The sequence below is a fragment of the Panthera onca genome, chromosome D3, assembly GCF_046562875.1.
Source record: "Panthera onca isolate mPanOnc1 chromosome D3, mPanOnc1 haplotype 2, whole genome shotgun sequence".
Taxonomy (NCBI): domain Eukaryota; kingdom Metazoa; phylum Chordata; class Mammalia; order Carnivora; family Felidae; genus Panthera; species Panthera onca.
The window spans coordinates 16122174-16146075 of NC_138350.1; the positions used below are offsets into that span (position 1 = coordinate 16122174).

The 23902-nt window shown below is 53.2% G+C and overlaps 1 protein-coding gene across 5 annotated transcripts in view; it reads left to right on the top strand.

The window, feature by feature from the left end:
• WSCD2 (WSC domain sialate O sulfotransferase 2) overlaps nt 1–23902 on the top strand; it is a 115386-nt gene that overhangs the window by 45609 nt on the left and 45875 nt on the right. For all 5 annotated transcript variants that reach the window (XM_078435705.2, XM_078435700.2, XM_078435701.2 and 2 more), the window contains exon 2: nt 14864–15760. In XM_078435705.2, coding sequence (XP_078291831.2) covers nt 15382–15760 — 379 coding nt within the window. In that variant the 5' untranslated portion in view covers nt 14864–15381. The remainder of the gene's footprint in view (nt 1–14863; nt 15761–23902) is intronic.

The following is a 23902-nucleotide window of genomic DNA, read 5'->3' on the forward strand; positions in this document are numbered from 1 at the left end:
CGGATTCTGTGTCTCCCTCTCTCTCTGCCCCTCCCCCACTGGCACTCTCTCTCTCCAAAATAAACAAACATGATAAAATACCAATGCGTCGGGCACTGTGGAAAGAGTCAGGGATACAGAGGTGAGAAAGATAGAGTCAATTCTGTCTTCAGGTGGCTCTTGGAAGGTAGAGGGATACTGAGCTGGGCTTGCGTGTGTGAATCGTTGCGTGGAGACATTTGACAGTGGAGACATTTTTTAAGTTTATTTTTATTTTTGAGAGAGGGAGAGTGAGCGAGTGGGGAAAGGCCAGAGAGAGAGGGGGGACTGAGGATCCGAAGCAGGCTCCCCACCGACAGCAGAGAGCCCGACGCGGGGCTGAAACCCACGAACTGTGAGTTCATGGCGGGAGCTGAAGTTGGATGCTTGACCGACTGAGCCACCCGGGCGCCCCCAGGAGACCGTTTTGATTGTCATGACTGCTTGTAGGCAGAAGTCTGCCAGGGTGCTTGTAAATATCCTGCAGTGCATGGGGTAGCCCCCCTCAACGGCGAATCATCCCAGCCCGGATGTCAGTAACGCCAAGGTTGAGAAACGCAGTGCATGCACCAGTGAGGGCGGTGAGCACTCCTGTCACCCCTGCGCAGAGACCCCAGGGCTCCGTGGGACCCGGAGGAAGCACGTGCGTGAACCACCCTCCTTCAGCCTGCCCTCACCCATCAGCGGCTTCCAGCCAGATAATCAGACCTCCCCACGTTTCATAGGATCCGGTCCTCCGTGGAGCAAATGCAGAAACAAAGCCCTGGGCAAATGTGTTTTTATGTAAACACAGCAGGGGGTGGCGGCGGCCTGGGGAGAAAGTACCCTATGGCTGCTCCTTCTCAGAGCAAAAATAACCCTGACTGTTCCTGCTCTTGGAGCCCAGCAGGCCTGGAGAGGAGGGTCACGTGGGGACCCAGGTGCTCATGGGAGCTGTCCCTGCCCCGCCTGAGCCACCCCCTCCCTCCAGGTGAGCACCCAGGAGTCGGGGATGAGAAGAGAGCAGGTGTTGGTTTTCTTGGAAGCATCCCTTCCTTCGTCGCTCGGCCGGCATAGCAGGAAAAAAGCAGGTTTTTGAGTATAATTTACCTACAGTAAAATTCACCCAGTGTATGGTTCTGTACATTTCAACAAGTGCACTTGGCCGTGGAACCACCTGCAGAACCGAGATATACAGGCATCCGTCACCCCTCAAAATCCCTCTGTGCCTCGCCTGTTTCCCCCCTCCCCCCACTCCCAAGACTTTAAAAGCTAAAAAATAAGGTCGTCTGTCCTCTTCCTGACGGCAGAGGCCGCCTCTTCTTCAGGGGTGGGTCCACAGCACCTGGCACGCAATAGATACGCAATAAATGTTTGCCGAATGGAGAAATAAAACCACCCTCCCCCCCGCCACAGGGGTCTGGGGGAGACTATCGGGCTCCCGTGGATCAGAGCAGAGGCGGTTTGAGGTGATGAAGGAGAAGTTTTCCCCCGGAGATGATGCATCTGTGAACTTTCTGTAGGATGGACCTTAGAGGGATCCCCGGGTTCAGGTCAGGCCTGTGGGGCACATCTTGGCTTGGCAGGTGGCTGGCACGCAGCGAGTGCTTGTTGAGGGAATGAGTGAGTGAATTGTAGTTTGAATGGGGGTGGGGGGGCGCGGTCATCAGTAAAGAGGAGCCAGAAGACATTTTGGGCAGTTTTTGTGCTTTCCAAGGGAGAAACTGGAGGCACAGAGAGGGTAAACCACTTGCCTTGGGACACACAGTCATAGAACGAGCTTGACAGGTTGGAACAGGAATAGGAAAGGGAACGAGAGACAGACATGAATCTTTACCTCGTGCCTGCACCAGGCTAGGAGTTTCAGACACGAGCTCCCTCCAACCTTCACAGCCCCCCGGGAGCAGCCCTGTCATTTGCAGGGCCTCATGCAAAGTGCAAATGCTTCCCTGTTCCGTAATTGTTACGAATTCCAAGACCTCGGCAGCAGAGCATTGAACCAAGTGCGGGGTCCCCCACGGGACCCCACAGGTAGCACACCCAGGGAAAGGGCCCTGTGACCACGTCATTTACAGGCAAGGAAACCCCAGCTCAGGCTGCCCATTTCATCCAGGACACCACGCCTGTCTTCCGGTGTCCAGATTCGAACCCACGGGCTTCAGTGGTCATCAGCTTCATTCGCTGAGTGTGCTAGCCTTGCCCCTGAGCCCCCAGGGCTGAGCACCTGAGTGCCCTGATGTGCTGTCCAGCGCTCTGGGCAGGGAGGAGAGGAGCTTCCCTGCCCCCCGGGGGGCCTGGCTGCTGCAGCCTTGAGCACACAGCCAGCTCCCCTGCCTCCTTCTCCCTCCCAGGATGTAAGGAGACAGACCTTCCTCCCTCCTCCCCAGGGAAGATTTATTCCTGGGGGTGCGTGGGTGGATGCGTGTTTGGGGGGGGTGTTTGTCTAAATTTAAAGACATCATGACAGCAACAGCCTATTAATGTTGAGACTGGTGAGGTCTCTCCTTTAGAAGAATCACGAATAAGTTGACAGCAGGAGCCGCCTCCGGTTCTAACTTCTGCGCCCCAGGTGCGCCTCGCCCAGCTCCTTGCCTGCCAGTCCCCTGGCAGCTGAGGGTAATAATAGGGGCCGGGGGTGAAGGCGTGCACTTGGCCTGAAGAGCGCTGGCTGCGGGATGTACGGAATTGTGGAATCACTGTATCACACGCCTGAAACTAATGTTAACACTGTATGCTAACTAGCTGGAAGAATAATAACAATAGTGAGGCTCGTCTTCTGGTGCCAGATGCCCATGGGGGACCCTGAGAAGTGGCACAGTTGTGCATTTTATAGATTGGGAAGACAGAGGTTCAGAGAGGGGCCTGCCCCGCCGTGGTCTTGAGTTATGAACTGACAAGGAGGGTTTCAGTGACTCCAGTATGTTCCAGAACCCATGCACCCTCCGGCGAGCCTTGGCTGCCTATGTTGATTCAAACGCGAAGTTAACAGTAGTTGCGATCCTGTTGAGATCCAGCGGTGTGCCTGGCCCTGGCCTAAGCATTTTACATGTGTTACTTGGAAGAATCCTTCAAACAGTCCATGCAGCGGGGATCCACCATTGTCATCCCAGCTTATGGATGAGGAGCCTACAGTTTAAGAGACATAAGTGGCTTCCTCCTCTTCTCAGAGCTCGTGATAAAGCCAAGATACCAAGTCGAGTCTCAGTGACCTCAAAACTCCTGCACCCTCCGTCTGTTTCTTTAAACCACGGCCAGTAGTGGAGAAAGAGAAGACAGGCAAAATCACACACACACACACACACACACACACACACACACACACACACACAATCACTCCTACACCTACTCTGCAAGAGGTAATGTCTTTATGTACATTGGTGAGTTTCCATCCAGCTGTTTTTCTCTGCCGAAGGGAACATTCTTGCCCCAGGCAAGCTGACCTTTGGTGTTCTGTAATCGCCGAGCAATTTAGAGATGCCTGGAAATGTATAATTCATGCGCACATCTTTCATCCTGGTCACTGGAAGGCAGCGAGGCATGGCTGTCTCCCGGGGAGAATTTCAACCTTGGCACGGGAGGAGGAGATGGGGTCTTTGGGGCTCAGAAGGGAATTTCAGAATCTGAGAACCTACCAACGTTGAAGCCGACCCTGGTATCCCAGCACAGAATGTCAGGTGCAGGGGGCACGGGGGATCCTGGCAGGGAACCTTATAGTCAATCTTACGACAGAGCACTGGGGTAAAATCTTAGAATTGAGCTCCGGAACCAGAGACTACACTCTGTGAATCCGGAGTCCGAGGGGTCCAGGGGTGGTGTTCTGGTCCACTCCTCTGTTCTTTTGGCAATCCCAGGGGATAAGAAACCAGGTTTGGTCAGGATGAGAAGCTTTGGTTTCCGGCTTTAGCTGCAACCCAAAACGTGTGTGGGCAGGTCTCGTAGTGTCTGCTCTTTCTCGTCCGTGAGTTGGGTTGAAGCGTCCCTGCCATGTGCCGTGAATGGAGATGGAGAAATAGGGGTGTGTGCATATGTGCGTGTGCCGTGAGGGCAGGTGACGGGCGTGGGGACGTACGTGTTCACGCACGCGTGCGTCTCTGGTGATGTGTGTGCTCCCATGCCGCCTCTGGATGGTATCCAGAGGGTGAACCAGGGGGCTGAAGTATTTGAAGTATTCGTCAGTTTCTGGCAGCAGTTATCCTCGTGGGAGGGGACGTCTCTCTGATGGATGCCAGCAGTGTCCTTGGGTCACTGAAGGACGTGGTGAAGATACCACCGGGGTCTGAGGACCCCTGTGGCTTCTAGAAGGGGCTCATTGCCCTCATTCCCAGCTGAGGGGGCACCAGCTTGCTGAGCAGACTCTGCAGAGAAAAGCCTTCTGGACACTCCAGCCTGCAGAGGTCAGAGCATGGTCCTGTAGTCAGAGGCACTGACATGTGGATAGTATGACTAAGGTTCTGGAGTTGGACAGGCCCGGGGTCGAGTCTTACTGTGCCACTCACCCCTCTGCTTTCTGGCCGGTTGACTGACCCCCTCCCCCACCTTGATGGCCTCATCTGTAAAGTGAGAAGAAAGCCAGCCTGCCAGATAGCCACTGGGGAGGCTCAGTGACACGGGGTCGTTGGGAGGGCCCGGCACACAGTAGGTGCACAGTAAGTAGTAATTTGTCCATTTTCCTTCTTTCCCAGGGAGGGCGTCAAGGCTCATGGCCGGGGTTCAGGAGGCCTGGGTCTGGGAAGAGTCAGTGGTTGACTCCACCGCCCCCTTTGGGCCTCAGTTTCCCTATCTGTCAATGAGGAAAGTGGCCTGGGGATTGTGAAGGGTCTTCCCTCCAGCTCTGATGGACTGTGAGCCCCCATTTTAATTCTGCTCTGAGGACTAGGGGGTAGGTGCTCTGCGAGGGAAGAGAGCTTGGGGCTGGGGGCTCAGAGACCCCCCCCCCCCGGACACACAGACACATCTACATACACGCCTGCATGCACATACACACATACATACATACAGAGACACAGACTTAAAAACATGCACACACCTGCACACATACATCTACACACCTATACAGACATACACACACATACGCACCTGCACAGCCACAGGCATGCACACACTGACATGTGCGTGCACACACACACACACACACACATTGGCTTGGGAAGAAAGACTGGGCTGGAGGATTTGGGGGTGAGAGCCAGGGTTCTTGCGGGGGAAACCCTGGTGAAAAATTCCTCTCGGGCAGAGTTGCTAACGGAAGCTGTCAAGGTTCCTAAATTAGAGTTTAATTCTGCCTTGGCCAGTGTGGAGCCAGCAAGTGTCGATTGGCTCATGGTGGGGATGGGGGTGGGGAGGGGGCAGCAGGGAGAGAGGTGTGTGCATGGGGAAGAGAGCTGCAGGCCAGCAGGTGTGGGCTGGGAACCGGTGTGGCCCTCGCCTGGCTGTGTGACCCCGGGGCCACCCTTCAACCTCTCTGAGCCTCCGGTTCCTCATCTGTAAACTGTGAGACTAGCAGTAACTGGCTTCTGAGGATCCTTTGACCTCTACTATGGGAACATGATAACAATAGTAGTAATAGTAGTAAGAGCTGAAACTTCTAGAACCTTCACTTGGGTTCAGGGCCACGGGAGGCATTGCACACGGATGGGGGTCATTTCATTTGAATTTCTTTGGGCCTCAGTTTCCCCTTCTGGAAAAGGAGACTGTTGGCTAGGCCGAGGATCTCCAGACTTCCTTCCAACCCGTTGTCACCTCCTCTTCGAGCTTTGGGGACGGGCCTGAGCCTTTCTCCCCTGTGATCTCCACCGTCAGCCTCCATTGCCGATAAAGATCAAGGTTGACAGACCTTTCTGTAAAGAGCTAGACCGTAAATATTATAGACTTTGGGGGTCGCATGCTGGCTGCTGCTGCTTGTCTTTCTTCCTCTTCGTGACCCTTTAAAATATAAAAGCCGTTCTTCACTCTAGGGCTGACAAAAACAGGCCAGGAGCCAGTTTGGCCAAGGTCAGAGTTTGCCAACCTCTGATAGTGACGAATGTTCTCACCTCATCCAAGTGATTGCCATCCTGTATGGTGTCAGGTCAAGCCCTGAGCCTGCCCTTCTGGTCAGAGTTTTCCCCTGAGCCCCACCTAGAAGGAAATTCTAGAGCCACCACCGATCCCCGCTAAGGGCCAGGACCTCGACCTGCTCTCAGCTCTGCTAGTCAACAAACACTCCTTGACTGTGGCTCAGCCTTGGAGAGCCACTGAGTCATTGGCCGTAGCCCCCTGGGACAGGAGGGTCCTTAGAGGCCTCCTCCTCCACCTCCTCGCTGGTCCAGCGGGTGAAACAGGCGTGGGTCACAGTGTAATTCAGAAAGGCCCCTGTGGGGTGGGGTCCACACACTCCCTAGCCCCTGCCTCCCTCCCCCTTCCGGGATGTGCTGGGCCCTGTACGACCTCCTGCCTTGCACCGCGTCCTCTCTGCCTGTGACCGTCTTGCCCCAGATCTTCCCGTGGCTGCCCCCTTTCTGGTTTTTTCAGTTCCGTGCTCCAAAGCCGCCTTCCCAGTGGGTCCGTCTGCACCCACCGTATCCAAAGTTGCCCCCCCCCCCCATGCTTTTCTCCATCACTGGGGCTTTCCAGTAATTCCAACGAACCTACAGAGAGAAAGGCACTTTCCGCTAGGATCCAGCATGGACACACACACCTGAACCCAAGGGTTCACAAAATAACACGCCTCCTTCACTGCATGTGAGTCAGTAAGGGTTCACTCTGTTCCCTCCATGCCTTCCCTTCCCTCCCCTTCCCTCCCCTCCTTTCCCCTGCTCCCCTACTTTCTCCCTATTCTCTGATACCCCCTGTAGGTCTGCCCCTGTGGGTAAACATTCTGCCCAGAACCACCAGAGCCATCCATTATCTCCCCCAGACAATTAGCAACCTATTAAGGAACTCTATGCAAATGTGCACTAATTGACCTGCGACAGAGCATCTCCTGGAGGAGAAGGATGACTCCAGATGGCTTAATGATAGGAATTTAGGGCCTTTCTTTAGAAGTCCCTCTTGGGGAGGAAAGTGATCTGGGCTCCGAGAGGGCCTGCCAGCTGTCTGTCTGATGGGGAGGCCAGGGGATCAGGCTCCTTTCATCACACCATTGGACGAGAAGAGCTGTCATTTCACCTCTTACCCCTCCTCCCCAACTTCGTCCCTTCCTGCAGCTCAGCTCGTTCCCCCAGCCCGGAGTTTTCATGGCTCGTTGACATCTGCTCTTCTGGGTCCCGCCTTTTCAGGTGTATGACTGCGACCCCCCTTTTTAATAGACTTTTTAAAGCAGTTTTAGGTTCACAGCAGAATGGAGCGGAAAGTCGAGAGATTTCCCATAAACCCCCCTTCCCCGCCCCCGCACAGCCACCCCCACCGTCAGCGTCCGCGCCAGAGCGGGGGCGTTGGTGGACCTACACCGACACGTCATTATCACCCGAAGTCCATCGTTGACATGTGGGTTCCCTCCTGGTGGTGGACATGCTTGGAGTCTGGGCACATTCACAGTGACGTATCTCCACCATTACGGTATCATGCAGGATATTCCCCTGCCCTGAAAATCCTGTGCTCCCCCTCCCCATCCTTCCCCCACCCCAACCCTTGGCAGCCAGTCATCTTTTTACTGTCTCTGTAGTCTTGCCTTTTCCAGAATGTCCTGTAGCTGGAATCCTGAAGGATATAGCCTCTTCAGGGTGGCATCTTTCACTTGAGTAATCTGCGCATAAGGTTCCTCCGTGTTTTTTCATGGCTTGGCAGCTCGATTTGTAGCACCAAATAATACTCCGTTGTCCACGTGTACTACAGTTTATTTCTCCATTTACCACCGGGAGGACATCTTGGTTGATTCCGTGTTTGGGCAATTAATGAGCAAAGCTGCTGTAAGCCGCTGTGTGCAGGTTTTTGTGTGGACCTAAGGGTTCAACTCCTTTGGGTAGATTCCAAGAGCATGATGGTTGGATCGTATGGTAAGTTGGTAGGAGTATGTTTAGTTTTGTATGGTTGCCCTTTGAAGACTACCTTCAGCTCTTATTGAGTCCCTGCTGTATACCCAGCACCGTAGTAAGAAAAGTACTCAAGTTTTGTCATTCAGTGACATCTCAGTCTCATTCAGAGACGTTGGACCCTGGGAGGCCGGCCCTTGGCCCTCCGTGGGTCAGGAACTCCAGACTTTCTCAGCTCCTCTGCCTCGGTCTCTGTGCTCATCTGTTTTCCTCTCTTTGCTCTTTCTTTGGCCGTGTGATGACGGCTTCTAGCCTAAGTGACAGGCAGAGATAGTCATGTTTCAAATCCCAACCCCATGTTCCGGGGCAGGGGGAGGATGTGTGCCACAGTAGGTGCTTAGTACATACTGGCACGTGCTATTATTCTGGTGCTGTGTATTTTACACACATTAGCTCATATAACCCTCAGACCTTTCTAGCCAGCGGGGGGAGATTGGTCGTATTTCGCAGATGAGGAAACTGAGTCTCGGAGAAGCCACTTGCCGAAGATCCCAGCCGCCGTGTCGCTGGGGCAGGTTCAAACCAGAAATGTCCGACCCTCGGTCTGACCCCCTCCTGTGGCTCCTCCCTGGTGGTTTCTCTTCACTGTGGTGCAGCCTGATTTCTCTGCAACAAGTGAAGGTGGCCATAAAGTTTGCCCGTGGAACAGGAGGCATTGGAGTCATTACCCGGGGAAACGAAATTTTAATATTTATTTTTAATGGGCCCCATATGCTCCTTTTGATTTTTTTATTTAATTACATCATGGCAGATGGCTGGGTGTTAAAGGCCATTAAGCTAATGGCACTTTGCCTTCTCGTTTATTTTTCTTGAATTTGGGGAAAGATGAATGATAATGGACACGGATGGTGAGCTGTGGATGCCGGGTGGCATCCTGTCCTCGGACCGGAAGGAAGGAAGTGTGGGGGCTCTGGGGCTCCTCCTGGCGGCCGGGTGAGTGTGCGGAAGCAGCACATGCTTGGGTTTTAGGAGGCCAGAGCAAGGTTTCCCCTGTGGGCGCACACACAGATGTGCAGAGTCTTGGACACGATAATCCCACTTTTTTGGCTCCCAGAGCAACTCTGTATGTACTGACTGAAGTACCCGTCACACCTTTGCACAGGGCGGGCCAGGCAATGGGGAGAACGACACCGAGGGTCCATCACGGACGCAATGATGTCATTATACTCTGGACACCGGTGAGGGGACGGGTGTGTCCCAGAGGGAGTCCACACACCATGTCGGGGTGTGAAGTTCTTCCCCGGGGTTAGTTGGGTTAATAAAATTCTAGATTCCTAAAGACCATCACCACAAGGTCGTCATTTATAATGGTATTTCTTGGGCTGTTTTGTAACTTCTTTCACTTGCCAAGGGGCTGGTCCTGGAGCAAGAAGGATGAGAAGGAAGTTTGATTAAAGCAGTTGAACTTTGAGTAAACTACCTGGACAAGAAGTGTTTGAGGGATGGTTTTCCACGTCCCCAAGCTCGGGAAGGATCCTTCCATCGGGGCTGGGATTCAGCTGAGAGGTGGAGTGGGTAAGGGGCTCTAGCTGTTCAGGGGGTCCACACGGTGTGGGCCACTGCATCACAACATCGAGATTTCGACAGTCTTGCCCTTGAATCCCTGCTCTTGTCTTGCAAGCCGTGTGCTTGGACCAGTCCCTTCGTCTCTATGAGCCGTGGCCGCCTCATCCGCAAAATGGGCGTGATCGTAACTACGTCTCATCATTATTGAGCGGTCCTGTATTGCTTTCCAGGAATCTGGACAAAGATCTACCTACAGGAGGTTCATCGTAGCATTACTCCAAAAGGCTGACAGTCTTGAGCCACGGTGCCGATCTGGAAGAACAGGAACGCCCGTAGGCTACTGGGGGGAGTTGGTCACTGCAGCCCTTTGGAAAACACACCAGCATTTCTTAGGGCAGTCGTGAGATGTTCACACAGCAGGCCCTAGGAACACCACTCCCGGGTATAGGTGCACCCTGCGTCCCTTCTACACAGGCGTCAGGAGACGACAGGGTTGAGTGTGGCAGCAGCTGGGGAGGGGAACTCATTCTACCCCAGCCATACAGGCTAAGAACCGATGACGGAGAAGCCCTGTGAGGGCAAATAGGGTCCCTCTACCAGTAAAACAAAATGGGTGCTGGGCACACAAAACCATACACGTTCCCTACGCGTTATTACCGTTAAGAGGTAACGCTTCGGTGAAACGCGCGTAGTCCCCACACGAACCCTACGAGACAAGTAGGACTGTTTCCCCCATTCTACGGATGGGGAGACTGAGGCACAGAGAGGTTAATAAGCAGCTCACAGGGTTCTAGAGGGGATTAAATGGCACGGTGCCTGGCACATAGTAAACGCTCAACAGACACTGCTGATTTCCGACGTCCCCATTAGGCCAGCGCTAAAATTTCGTCTCTGGTCTGGGCTCCCAGTCGCTTGAAGATCCCCAGGTGTGTCCCCTGCCCAGAAGTGTGGAGAAACCCAAACTTGACAAACCTGGTTTCCGGGGAGCTATTTCTTGGAGAGGCTTGGATGGTCACCGGGGTCAACTGAGGCCCTCAAGTCAAGTTCAGGGGGCTGAAGAGAGAGAGAGGGAGGGCGGGCCCCCTGCTCAGGCTCACAGACTTCTGGCCAGACCCACCTGCCCCCGCCATCTGGAAGGACAAGCGCCACGGCCCCTCCCAGGGAACCCGGGGGCCGCGGGGCCGGCTCACCTCCTATTTTCCCTTCCCACAGGGTAGCTCTGCCCCACCAGTTATTTTCTTGGCAGCTCAACACCAGAAGTTCATTCTGGTGCTAAAAATAGGCTGTGTTTAGACACTGCGAGGCTCTGGCTGGAAACACGAACCGCAGTAACCAAATGCTGCCATTCCTGCAGAGGGGGGACGTCTTGCCCTCACGGCGGTGGGAACCCCCGCCAGCCCTGGGACGGAGGCAGGGGAGGGATCGGGTCATCTGCCACATTGAGTAGATGGGGAAACTGAGGCTCAGGGGGTTGTCATGCAAAATGGAGACGGATGGAGACTGATCGCTCATAGCACCAACTCCAGGCCTCTGGGGTGGGCATCTCATCGGACCCTCCCAGGGCCCCAGCAGGAAGACTGTGGTCGGCTCACAAGAGAAGAGTGGAGCTCACAGAGGCGCGGGCCCCTGCCCGGCTGAAGAGAGAGGGAGGGCGGGCCCCCTGCTCAGGCTCATGGATTTCTGTAAGGCTTCCTGTAAGTGACAGGACAGGGGACAGGATGCTGACGGGATTATGGCTTCCAACGTGTAACAGGCAAGTGGAGACGGGGAGGTGGAGGCCAACATGTGCCCCCTTCCCCAGGGGCATTGTCCATGTGCCATCTGTGGGCTGGGGAGAGCCATTGCTCTCACAGGTTGCTGGGAGGGAGGAGTTGGTGAGAACGTGTTTGTAAAGTCTTTGAATGCAGCGTCCGGCATATAGTAGGTGTTCAATAAATGGCCTTTCATTTCATTTCCGCATTCGCTTTGGGGTTAGGATTTCTGTCTAGAGAGAGAGAAAGAAACAGAGAGAGGCTTGGGGATGGGGAGAGGATGACAGAGGGTGGTGAGAAGCAGAGAAGTCTTTGGGGTTCCCTTGGGGAGGGGGGGGCTGTGGCTCATTGGGGCCCCCTGAACTCCAGGACCACCCAGAGCTGTGAAACGAAAGGCACTCCCTTCACAGAGCCCTGAGTGTCATTCTCCAGTGTTCTGGTGACAGGGTTTAGGTTTAAGCCCCCAGGGGAGGTCAGTCCCCTGACTCTTCTCACTCATTTCCTGCACCTCTTGAGGACCTGCTGTGTGCCAGATGCTGGGGCTAACACGGAGAGAGAACAAACTGGACGCCCCCACGCCCATGTTGCCCAGGTTCCAGGGTGTTCTCCCTCCGGGTGCCCTCCCTCCCAGCACTGGCAGGTGGCGTGGGTGGCTCAGCACCGCCCCCCTGTCCCCTGGAGGAGCCCCCCTCCCCACAGTCCCTTCCCGGATGGGTCCCCTTCACTCCCCACACCACCAATGTCTCTGTCTCTTTCTGTTCCCTGCCAGCTTCTAATGAGCTCATTATCCTCTTAAAACCCATTTGGCACCCACTTAGAGAAAAGATGTGTTGAAATAGAAAAGAACAAGAAGGGAACAACAAAAAAGGACTAGACCCAGAAATATCCTCAGAGAGACAAAAAGCCACAGGGAACACAACAGCCAGAATCTCTGCCGTCTCCACGGCAGCAAATGAGCTGCTGCGGCAAATGCCTTTGAAGGCTGCTCACATGTGCCCTTGAGAGGAGTGGGGTTAGGGGGTGCTTTTCTTGAGCACCTACTGTGTGCCAGGCACTCTCCCTACATTTTTAAGTGCAGACCTCCCAGCAAATATATTTGGGGGGAGGTGTCTTGATTCTTACACCCACGTTACAGGTGAGGATCTTCATGAGAACAGGTGTCTTGACCCAGTCCCACGAGCAGGCGGGTGGAAGAGACGGGATCTGAACCCAGGTCAGTCCACCTCCAAAGCCCATGCCCTCGTCTGCTTCTGGAAGGGCTGGTGTCCTTCTGCCCATCCCCACGATGGCTGCTGGCTTTTTCTCATCCTGGCCCAGCTGCAGAAACATCTGGCGTGTGTGTGATCTCCACGGAATACCATGGGTCACCACCCACTGCCTGGTTTAAAGTATCAGTGTGACCTTGAAACTTCAGTGGTTCCGCACGCACGCAGATAGAACATAGTCCAGACTCCTGGACTTGGCATTCAAGTCCCCCCCCCCCCCCGCCCCCGCCGCCACCAACTATGTGGCCCTGGGCAAATTACTTAATCTCTCCGAGCCTCGTTTCTCTCCTCTGTAAAATGGTTACAGATCTCCCTCATAGAAATGTTGCAAGGATTCAGAGTATGTATGTGTTCAGAGCAATGTCGGCTCTGTGAAGAGCTCAGTAAACATTAGCTATTAATTGCTGTTCTGTATCTTCTACGTACATCTCCTACAGGATTTAGCACGATCTAGTGCAGTGATTTCGTACAGTGGTGGTTTAAAGTTGCTGTCTCCCTCAGCAGACTCTGAATTCTCTGAAAGGGGGACTCTGGATTATTTATTTCGGTATCCCAAGCACACACAGTAGGCAAGCAATGCACATTTTTGGATGGATGGAAGAATGGGTAGGTGGATGGGTGGGTGAGAACGGTGTGGTTGCATGGGCTGCAGCGGTCTGGATGGACAGGTAGGTGAACGGGTGGATTAATGAACAGATTAATGGTGGATGGATGGATGGACGGGCAGATGGATTGATGGATGGATGAAGGAATGGACAGTGGATGGATGGAGAGATTGTGACTTGATGGGTGGGCAGGTGGACTGATGGATGGGTTAAAGCGGTGGACAGATAGACGGAGCGATGGAGAAATGGGTAGTTTGGCCCCACAAAAATTTGGAGCTGTTTTTTTTTTTTTTTTCCACTTATCTATTCCAAGTGCCTAGCACAATAACTGCATAGTAGGTACTTAGCACTTAGTACCTGAATGAATGGGATGGCGTATGGACTACTGATGGCATCTCCCCTGAACCACAGTTAAACTCCCATGCCACTGCATTCCAGAGGGGCTGTTACCATTCAGATCAGCCATTGGCTGCCAGTTAGTCCTGTACATTGGCCAAGACTGTCACGAGGCCCCCTGCTGGTGATAACATGAAATCGCACCAGGAGTATTCGGTTTTCTAATTTGTATTCTGTTTTCCTCCTGGCTGATGATCCTTAACGTTTACTCATAAAGCGGTGCCCTCGGCCCTCCGTGCCCATCACCATGACCGGAGGGCACCTTGTTACACCTGTAGACTTCCCCTTCTACCAGAAATCTGGGCTGGAGAGGTCCAGAATCTTTGTAGTTAACCAGGTTCTCAGGTGATCATGCATCAGATGCTCCGTGGGCCACACCCTGAGGGGCCCTGTCAGACAGTGAGCAGTGTCCCTGGGAGGCTGTGGAGGTGGGTTGCTGCTTCCGGGCCTATCTCTGAATCCCCAAGTGACATCTAGTCCGTGTAGGACAAAAGCCGGGTCAAAAACGCAGTGGTTAAGAGCTGTGGTTTTGCATTTGGACTGTCCTGGGTTCAATTCCCAAGTCGACCGCTCACTGGCTGTGCGGCCTCAGGTTCCTCATCTGTGAAGTGGGGAAATTGTTCCTCCCCTAGGAACCCTGGGAAGACCATGTGAGCTAACGCATGTAGGGGGCTCGGCACAGAGCTGGGCGGACTGTAGGTGCTAAATAAATGCTGAGTGATGGCTATGTCGCTAAATCAGATTTCTTTTCCTTTTCTTCCTTGGGTAGAGGAGAGGGGCTGTGGCTTTGATCTCTCCCACTGGAATGTGAGCCCCGTGAAGGAAGGGACTTGGTCTCTCTGCTTCACGGCTTTATGTCCGGCGCTTAGGACAGTACCTGCTACATAGTGGGGCTCGCTAAGCATTTGCTGGAACAACAGCAACAAAAAAGAATGAATTTGATCTGGTTCCGAATCAGCCAGGTCCAGCAGGCAATTCGGCAGGGACCCTAGGAAGTACTTTTTAGGCTTAAAGTAATTCACATATCAGTGTACGTATGACAAATATATAGGAAACGTGGGCCCTAAGAACTTGCGCTTGTCCGAGGTAAAGTGTGTCCGAAAATGAGGACCCAGGAGGAGACAGGCCCCCAAATTCCCACTTTGGCTTACAGAAAAAGGCAGGTGTTCTAGAAGACCCGGGACTGGGCCTCCGTCCAAGCACTTGCTGGGTGCTTCAGGCCATTGGTTCCCTCCCTTCCTGGGGGCTCTGCATTCGCGGTGAGAAGGCTTAAGAACGCTTTGAGCTCTGGCTTCCGTGAGGAGGCTTCTTAAGCCCGTGTCCGTGCTGTTTTGCAGGTGGCAGTCCTGAGCCCTAATGCGTGAGCAGATGGAAACCCGGCAGCCTCTGTTTCCACGAGGTGGATACACCGAGCGTGTCCCCCAGCTGGGAAAGGGGCCAGAAAATGGCCCTCGGTGAAAGAATCCAGCCCTGACAGGCCGGAAGAGCCAAGAAAAGGCGCAGAGTGAGCTGCAGTGCTGGTGACCGACAGAATCCCCCTGCGACTGCCATTATCCAAGTTCTTTGGGAGCTTTCTGACGTGAGGAACAAGATGTAGGAAAATGGGACTGACTCCTGGGTGTGGGGTCCCTTCTGTGGCTCCGGGAAGCTCACCTTGACCTCAGGAGGGCTCCATTCTCTTGGCATCAGCCAAGCATCACCTTTGCGGAAGGAATAAGACTGCAGACCCCCAGGGGTTCCATCCCGAAGGGAAGCTTCGGGAACGCAGCCCCCCTCCATCCCCTTCCTGAACACCCCCCCCCCCCCCCCCCCCCGCCAGCCAAGCCCCAGCGAGCCAGTCCGGAATGATCCTGCTATGGCCAAGCTCTGGTTCAAATTCCAGCGGTACTTCCGCAGGAAGCCTGTGCGTTTCTTTACCTTCCTGGTGCTCTACCTGACGGCCGGGAGCCTGGTCTTCCTTCACTCTGGCTTCGTGGGCCAGCCCGCCATCTCCCAGAGCCAGGCCAGCCCCGCCGCGGGGGTCCAAGCCGAAGGCGCTGAGCTGCCCTTCTTGGGTGACCTGCATCTGGGCAGAGGCTTCCGGGACACGGGTGAAGCCTCGAACATTGCCCGCAGGTACGGACCCTGGTTCAAGGGCAAGGACGGGAGCGAGAGGGCCAAGCTGGGTGACTACGGTGGAGCCTGGAGCCGAGCCCTCAAGGGGAGGATCGTCCGGGAGAAGGAGGAGGAGCGAGGTAAGAGGGGCAGACAGGGAAGGTGGCCAAGGGGAAGGGAGGGGGTGAGAAGAATACAGTAACCGCCACCAGGTTTCGGTGTTGAATAGGAACCAGCTGCCATATAGTCACGGCTGTAGACGTGCCCGGGGGTTCGCTCTCATCCCTGTGTCAGAGGAGAAATTTGAAGCCCAGAGAAATTAAATAGCTTGCCCAAGGTCACACAGCTTATAAACAGCCAGGCGTGGACTTGAACCCTACATCTGCCAGAGTTCAAAGTCTGACATTTCCTCGCAGCCTTTTTTAGTCTTGTTAAATAAATACACGTGGACATTGAAACAGCATCTGCTGAGCACTTACGATGTGCCAGGTACTTAAGCACTTTAATGTGTATTGAATTGTTACCACAACTCTGTAGAAGGTGCTGTTATTCCCATTTTAAGGATGAGGAAACCGAGGCACCAAGAGCCCACGGTGACATAGCTAGTCAGTGGCATTGCCCGTGAGAAGGCTCAGGAACTCTGTGAGCTGTGGCTTCCACGGCATGCCGTGGCTCTGCTGTACCGTGTTGCCTGTCGGCCCATCTTGACCGATCTCTTGGTGATGGCAGTTGGAGGGCATCGTTGCCCTGGAGGTATTTCCTCGCATTTTCTTAGCCTTTCAGTCGAAAAAGGCTTTCTTCTGTGAGCGCGTTACCTTACTCGGTTTCCACTATACCTCATGAACAAGGGGTGTGACCCTCCACCCAGGTAACAGATGTGGAAACTGAGGCTTGGTGAAGGGAGACACTTGCCCAGGGCCGTACAGCTGGGGGGAGGCACATCTGGCCTGAACGCTTGGCCCCTGGACCGTCTTCCAGAGTCTGCCGACGTCCGCCCGGCTGACCAGCATGCGGGGGAGGAGCCTGCAACCCTGCAGTTCTTGAGATGAACACACATGGCATGTTTTGGGAATCCAGGCCAGATGGTTTGGGAGGATCCAGCACCAATCAGGACAGAAGGAAAACCTCCCCAGCCTTTGTGTTCCCTGCCATATATCACACTTCTGCTGTGATTCAGCTCATGGAAAACCCCTTCTTCCGCCATGGAGGGAAGCGGGATTAGTGGCACGGACTCACACAGGGGAGCACGTTCCCCGGCTTCGGTCCCACCCTGTACTGGGCTCAGGAGCCATCCAGGGGACCCCACCTTCCCACGCTCGGGGATCTCCTAGAATTCTGCTTCTTTAAGAACCCGGCGTTCACAGGGAGGTGGAAGAGAGTGCGGGACGTGGCAGAACAGATTGGGGGACTTGGATTCATGTTCCACTTCTGTCCCAACCAGCCATGTGGCCCAGGCAAATAGTTTCACTTTCTCATGACTCAGTTTTGCTGTTTGCAAAATGGGGATAACGACCCCTCCCTTCTGGGCGTCTCCTGAGAGCTCACTGGGACACTGGTTAGGAAAGTACCCAGCACAGTGCTTGGCACGTTGTGGGTCTTGGAGGTGATCGGGAAGTCCTCGTGGATCTGCTGGCGGGAGGGACCCCATCTTCTCGGTCCAGGTGAGGTACGAGGTGCTACACAGAATGGAGAAATTGTGAAGTGGCTTCTCTTCACCCACCCAGCTGTATCTCTCCCTAGCCACTCTGAACTCCTAGTAGTTTACAAATCCCAAAGTTCGTCACAAGCCTGCACCTTAGGATATGCTCTTACCCCACCTAGGATAAATTCCAGAACCCCCTGTTATGGCCACCGCTCCAAACTTATCTTGTAGGGCTCTGCATGCCACCTCACCCCCCCTGCCACCCGCACCACCACACCCTGCCCCACTGTCCTTCTTGCCATTCGATGAATGTGCCAAGCCTGTTCCTACCATAGGGTCTTTGTATAACCAGTTTCTTCTATCTGGGATGCTCTTCTTCCGTATCCTTGCATGGCTCCCTTCCTCCCTTCCTTTGGGTCCCCAGTCAAACCTCACCTTCCGAGAGAGGCCTTCCAACTAAAACAGCCCCACTTTGTACCTGGTCACAACCATATTTCCTGGTTTTATTTTTGTCACAGACCTTACCATCATCTGAAAGCGTCTTGTTTATGTGTTTCTTCCTTGTTTGTAGTCCACCTCCCCTACCAGACTGTCAGTGCCATGAGGGCAGAAACGTTGCCTCTCCTATTTCCCCCAGTCTCTTCATTCAGCACCAGGGACAGCACCCGGCACAGAGCCAGTGCTCAATAAATACTTGTCTCAATACTTGTGGAATGAAGGAATGATGGGATGGACACATGAATGAATGACCCTTCCTCTGTCTGGAGTGCCTCCAAGGGTCAACGCCACTCTTCCTTCTGCTCTCAGCTTAGCTCGCCTCCTGGAAATTGTCCCTGACCCCCCACCTAGTATGGTCCCTATCAGGGCCATTAGGTGAATGGTGATCACCTGTGCTTTTGAGGTCCCGGATGGAGTGGGGATGGAGTGGTGCGTCGATAAACAACAACACGCACAACACCTCCCGTTTGTTGTGAGAATAAAGTGTCACAGCCACTTCTACCAGAAATGACTGCCATTTCTTGAACACCTACTCTACGCCAGCCACTGTCCTGTTTGCTCTTCACGTATTTGAATGGAAGGATCTATGGAAAATGCTTATCGCATCTCCTGGTTCATGATTCTAGGTCACTTAATAGTGACCTGGTAGTGAGTTACTATCAGTAGAGGTAATAATAGCTACTGTCTATTGAGTGATCATTATGGGCTGAACCATGTTGTAAGAGCTTCATTGCTTTAATTACCACCCAACTCAGAGAGTTAGACACTATTGTTATTTTCTTTCACAAATAGGAAAATCTTAAACTCAGAAACGCAGGCTACCCGGGTAGAAGTGAGGAACTGAGATCTGAAACAAGATTCATTTAATTCCAAAGCTTGCAGGCCGCCTCCTATGCCACGCTCACCCCTCTGCCCCTGGAAATCTTATGTATTTTTATAAAATGTAAAGAGAGAAGCAAGAGAAAATAAGAAAGATGCCCGGAGCCTAGAGCTCACAGCAGGCAGCCTTCGGAATCAGGCGGCGTTATTAAGAAAACACAAATCCAGCCTGTCCTTGATTAACTTATTCAGAGTTCAGCGAGGAAAGACAACGTATTAGATTAACGCTAATAAAAACGAACGCTTCTCTGACCTGACGCTGAACACATTTGGTTTTTCTCTGAAGCTGGCAAGGGCTCTGCTTGATGCAGTGATGCGGGACTTCAGCTGTAAACGATTCAGAGCCCATCACGGGCCAGGAGGGGCGGGAGGAGCTGCCTCCAGGCTAGAGGTGGGGCTGGGGCTGGGGCTGGGGCTGGGTGGGAAGTCCACTCTGAGGTGGAGTGACACCTACTATGTGCCATGCACCTTGCTGGGTCCTTGACCTCCCCCGGCCTTGGGAGAGCCTGTGCTTTAAGCAGCCAAATCAGGGTGCACCTTCCAATTCTGCAGCTTGCTGACTGTGCAGCTTTGGGCAGGTCACTTCACCTCTCTGAGCCTCAGTTTCCTCTTGGGGATAAGTCCATAAGAGTAGATGGCTGTCGTGATGATTGTGTAAGACAAATCGATTATGTGCTAAGTTCCAGGCACTCTCCCAAGTCCTTTGCATCTCTTATATCACATAATTTTCGTAGCAACCCAGTGAGGTCACTATTATTAACTCCATCTTGTAGGGAGGAAAGTGAGGCACAGAGAGGTTAAGTAACTTGCCCAAGGTTGTTCAAGCTGGAGGAGGGGGTAAACTACTAATTGAACCCTGGTGGTTTGAGTCTTACACCTGAACCTTAACCATCATATCACCTCACTTCTCGGGGCACAGGAAGCACTTGGCTCAGAGGCTGGCACACAGTAAGCACTTAATACATGCCAGCTGTTGTCATCAATATCGTAATTCTGCAGAAGACAATGCAGAAGCATACAGGTGATGTGGCCTGCCTGAGGTGACACAGCCAGTCACAGGCAGAGCCAGAAGCCAAATCCAGTTTGATTTTGAAGTCCGAACATGAAGGACTTGGGGAGGGTCAGTCCGTATTCTTGGAAGGAACGTCCGGCACTCGCTCCCCGTCTTCTCCAGCTGAAGATGCTGTTGCTGCAGGTGTCGAGGGTCTGGTCTACGTCAGGGACTGTGCATCCAGATCCTCAGCTTCACATCAAGCAGGAATTTGAGCCCCGTTCACAGATGGGGCTCAACAGAAACTCAGAGAGGTTAAGTGATTCAGTCAGTGTCACACAGCTGCTAAGAGGCAGAGGAGACTCCAGCCCAATTCTGTCTGAGTCTAAAGCTCTTACTCTTTTTTAAAAAAATTTTAAAATCTTTATTTGTTTTTGAGAGAGACAGAGTGCGAGCGGGGGAGGAGCAGAGAGAGAGAGGGAGACACAGAATCTGAAGCAGGCTGCAGGCTCCGAGCTGTCAGCACAGAGCCCGAGGCGGGGCTCGAACTCATGAACCACAAGTTCACGACCTGAGCCGAAGTCGGACGCTTAACCGACTGAGCCACCCAGGGGCCCCAGAAGCTCTTATTCTTAGCCACTGAGCTATATAATCTCTAACTCCGTCAATCCATCCATCCATCCTGTATTTATCACGTGCCTACTATGTGCCCTGCCCAGTGCTAGGAGGTGGAGACACAGGAATGACCCAACACGGCTTTCCCCTCTAAGGAACATTCACAGCCCCTGGGGGAAGACAGGCAAGTAAAACCATAAGTTATATGTTCAAAAAATAATTTTTCCTAATTCTCAAAATCATCCATGTTCGTTGTAGAAGAATGAAAATGTATAGAAAGAGATCAAAATAAAAATGGCCCAGAGCCTCATCTACCAGCAGCACAATCAACACTGTTGGTGTCTTACCTTCCTGTCTCTCTTTTTTTTTTTTAAATGTTTATTTTTGAGAGAGAGAGAGAGAGAGAGAGAGAGAGAGAGAGAGAGGGGCAGAAAGAGAGAGACACACACAGAATCCGAAGCAGGTTCCAGGCTCCGAGCTGTCAGCACAGAGCCCGATGTGGGGCTCAAACCCACAAACTGCGAGATCATGACCTGAGCTGAAGTTGGACACCTAACCGACTGAGCCACCCAGGTGCCCCTCTGTCTCTTTCTTTCATGTGCGTATTTCCAAAGCACATATTTTGTTTCTACATATATATAGCGTCGTATCTTGCCTTCCCCCCATGACAGCACCTTTTCACTGTGTTAAAAATTCTACGATAAGTCTAAGTTTTTTCTAATTTGAAAAAGTAAATTTTCCAGTACCTGGAAAATGGTTCATAAAAGCGTTGTGGTAGGGTGGGACAGGGCATCTGGGATCCCAAGGGAGGGATCCCATTCAGTCATGGGGGTGTATCATGGCTGCCTTCCTGGAGGAGGAGATTATGGAGCTGAGTCTGTAGTATCTGTATGCTTTGACCAAAGGGAAAGATGCATCCCTTCTGCCCCACAGAAGCCCAGGCACGAGCAGAAAATTTCATTATCTGCGCCAGGAAACCCAGAAAGCACTGGAGTGGGTCATCTTGAAGGATGGAGAATCCAGGATGGTGGAGAAGAGAACTCTTCCTTGAGTTTCTTGAGTTTCTTGCCGATCCTGGTGCTAAGGCTCCGTGAATAGATTAATCCTGTTTATAGTCCGTTTTAACAGTATCCCTTGTATTAGTGTTCCAGGGCTGTGGTAACAGAGTACCTCAGAGCAACAGAAATGTGTTCTCTCGCAGTTCTGGGGGCCAGAAGTTCAAAATCGAGATGGCAGCAGGGGCGTGCACTCTCGAAGACACCAAGGGAGAACCCGTTCCATGCCTTTCCCCTGGCTTCTGGCATCACCAGCAACTGTGGCCATTCCTTGGCTTGCTTCAGCAAAACTCCAGCCTCTGTCTCTATTTTCACATGCGTCCTCCTTGTGGCTCTGTCTTCAGATGGCCATCTTTTTATAAAGACACCAGTCACAGTGATTGCCTTGCCCCCACTCCGACATGCCCTCATACCTTAACAGATCACATCCGCAGTGACCCTATTTCCAAATAAGGTCGCACACTGAGCTTCTGAGCTTAGGACTTCAACCTGTCTTTTTATCTACTGATTTTTGGTTGGTGGCGGCAGGTGGGGGGAGGGGGACACAGTTCAACCCATATCACCTCTTTCTTATTCCCACTTCCCAGGCAAGAGAACGGTACCTCCAAGAGCTTGAGTCACACCGCAAGGCCCCCGCAGTGTCAGGATTGGAACCCACATCCGGTTGACTCCAGGGCTGGCTGTCTTCTAGCTCAGCGTAATGCCTCCTGCTTGTGAATCTACTCACAAACAGTAAATCAGAGAAATACAAAGCAGTGCATGTTTAGTTATCCTTCTAACAGATTACTTTTGTTGAAGAGAGCAAAATTTCCTGAAAGGGCAGATAAATTGAAGCAAAAGAAAGAAAACGAAAGGAAAGGGGAAGGGGAAGGGGAAGGGAAGGAAGGGAAAGGGAAGGGAAAGGGAAGGGAAAGGGAAGAGAAGGAAAAGAAAAACCCCACAGTCGGGAGTGCTTTTTTCCAGATGCCTGTGCTCTCCCGGGCTCACCCCTCATTGGTTCCTGTGCTGGAGATAAATGGGACAGCTGGGGACGACTCTGCCATTTCAGCGATATTTGGATAGCTGCGGAGATGAGTTGATAGATTGTGTGAACTCAGTCATTTATCCCCCCTCGAGTGGCCTGTGATTTTCTCCCTGTTTTGCATACCTAACCTCCCCCCACATCTCGGGGGAGATTCTGCCGCCACAGCAGGATTTGAAGGCAAGGTGCTGGCTGAAGCAGGTTGGCGACAAGTGCACTGATGAGGTCAGCAGGGTGACAGATGCCAAGGGTGGGGATGGCCGTTGTGTTGGCCACAGCCTGTGCAGAAGGGTCTGTGGGGGAAGGAGGAACCAGCCCTTGCCAAGGACGGGAAGGAAACTGATTCAGTGTCCATTTCCTGACCCGCGGAGCTCAGCCAGTTCATCAGGTCACAGCGTGTGACACGCCTGTGTTTCTCCAGGACGTTAAGGAGAGACTGTGTCTCTTTCCCCCCCCCCTTCCTGTTGACAGATGAGGAAACGGAGGATTGTCTGTTCCTCTAAAAAGGCTTTGAGCACCTGTTGTGCGAGACATCGAACACTGATGTCTGGCCTGGAGGGGGGGACAGAGAGCGGGTGGTACAGCATTTAAAATCCCACGCTTTGAGGCAGATGGCCCTCAGGTCAGATCCCAGCCGGCTTCCGAGGGACCCTCTCTCTCCCACCCTCCCCTGGGCGCTCTCTCTGGTGGGGACAGAAGCGTCCTCCTCCCAAGCCGAGACTTGCTGTGGCACATGGGAAGGGGCGGCTTTGGCACAGACAGTCATGGGCGTAGACTTGGTCTAGACCCTCATGGCTGGGTGGATTCGGGCACCTTAGCTGGAGTATTGATACGTGAGTGCTACACTGGTGGCGAGGGACAAAAACCCGTCCTGAACCAGCTGAAGCTAAAGAAGGACACGCATTGTGTCTTGTCAACCAGCTGCAGAAGGGACTGGAGTTTCAAAGGAGCGATTTGTGCCCTTTCTCTCTCTCTGACTTTTCATCTCCGCTTGCCTCTGCCTTCGCTGCACCTCCCCAAACAGACAGGCTTTGGTGCCAGGGACCGCGGCTTCGTAGCTCTGGGCTTACGGGCTGCCGACGTCATAACCCAGGGGAAACAGATTGCTCTCTCCTGTCTTTGATCTGTGAGAATCCAAAGTGGGGGCCGCGTGCCCTTTCCCAGAGCAATCGATCAGTCACTGGCTGGTGGGAGGGACAATGTAATTGGCGGGTAAGGTCTATTAATAGAAAAACAGGAAGAGGGGGCCCTTTGAAGATGCAGTCAGTATCGTTACACTCCAGAGTGGACACGTGCCTGTACCTGCGCGTATACACGCTCACTGGTGTGACTGATTATAAAAATTCCATCTAGCACGATCCACCGCCCCACATACAGCCAAACGCCCCTGCCCTCGCCCTTAGGTGAGACCACCCTTAGCCACAGCACATCCAGCTTCAAGCCCGGCCTATCTGGGGCGCTAGCATTTCTCTGAGTCAGCCCTCAGTGTGGCTTTTAGCGATCTTGGGCCAAAAGGAAGTGGACCCTCCCCCCGTGTGAAAGGGCTGGAGAAGAGACCTGGGCTTAAATTTCAGGCGAGAC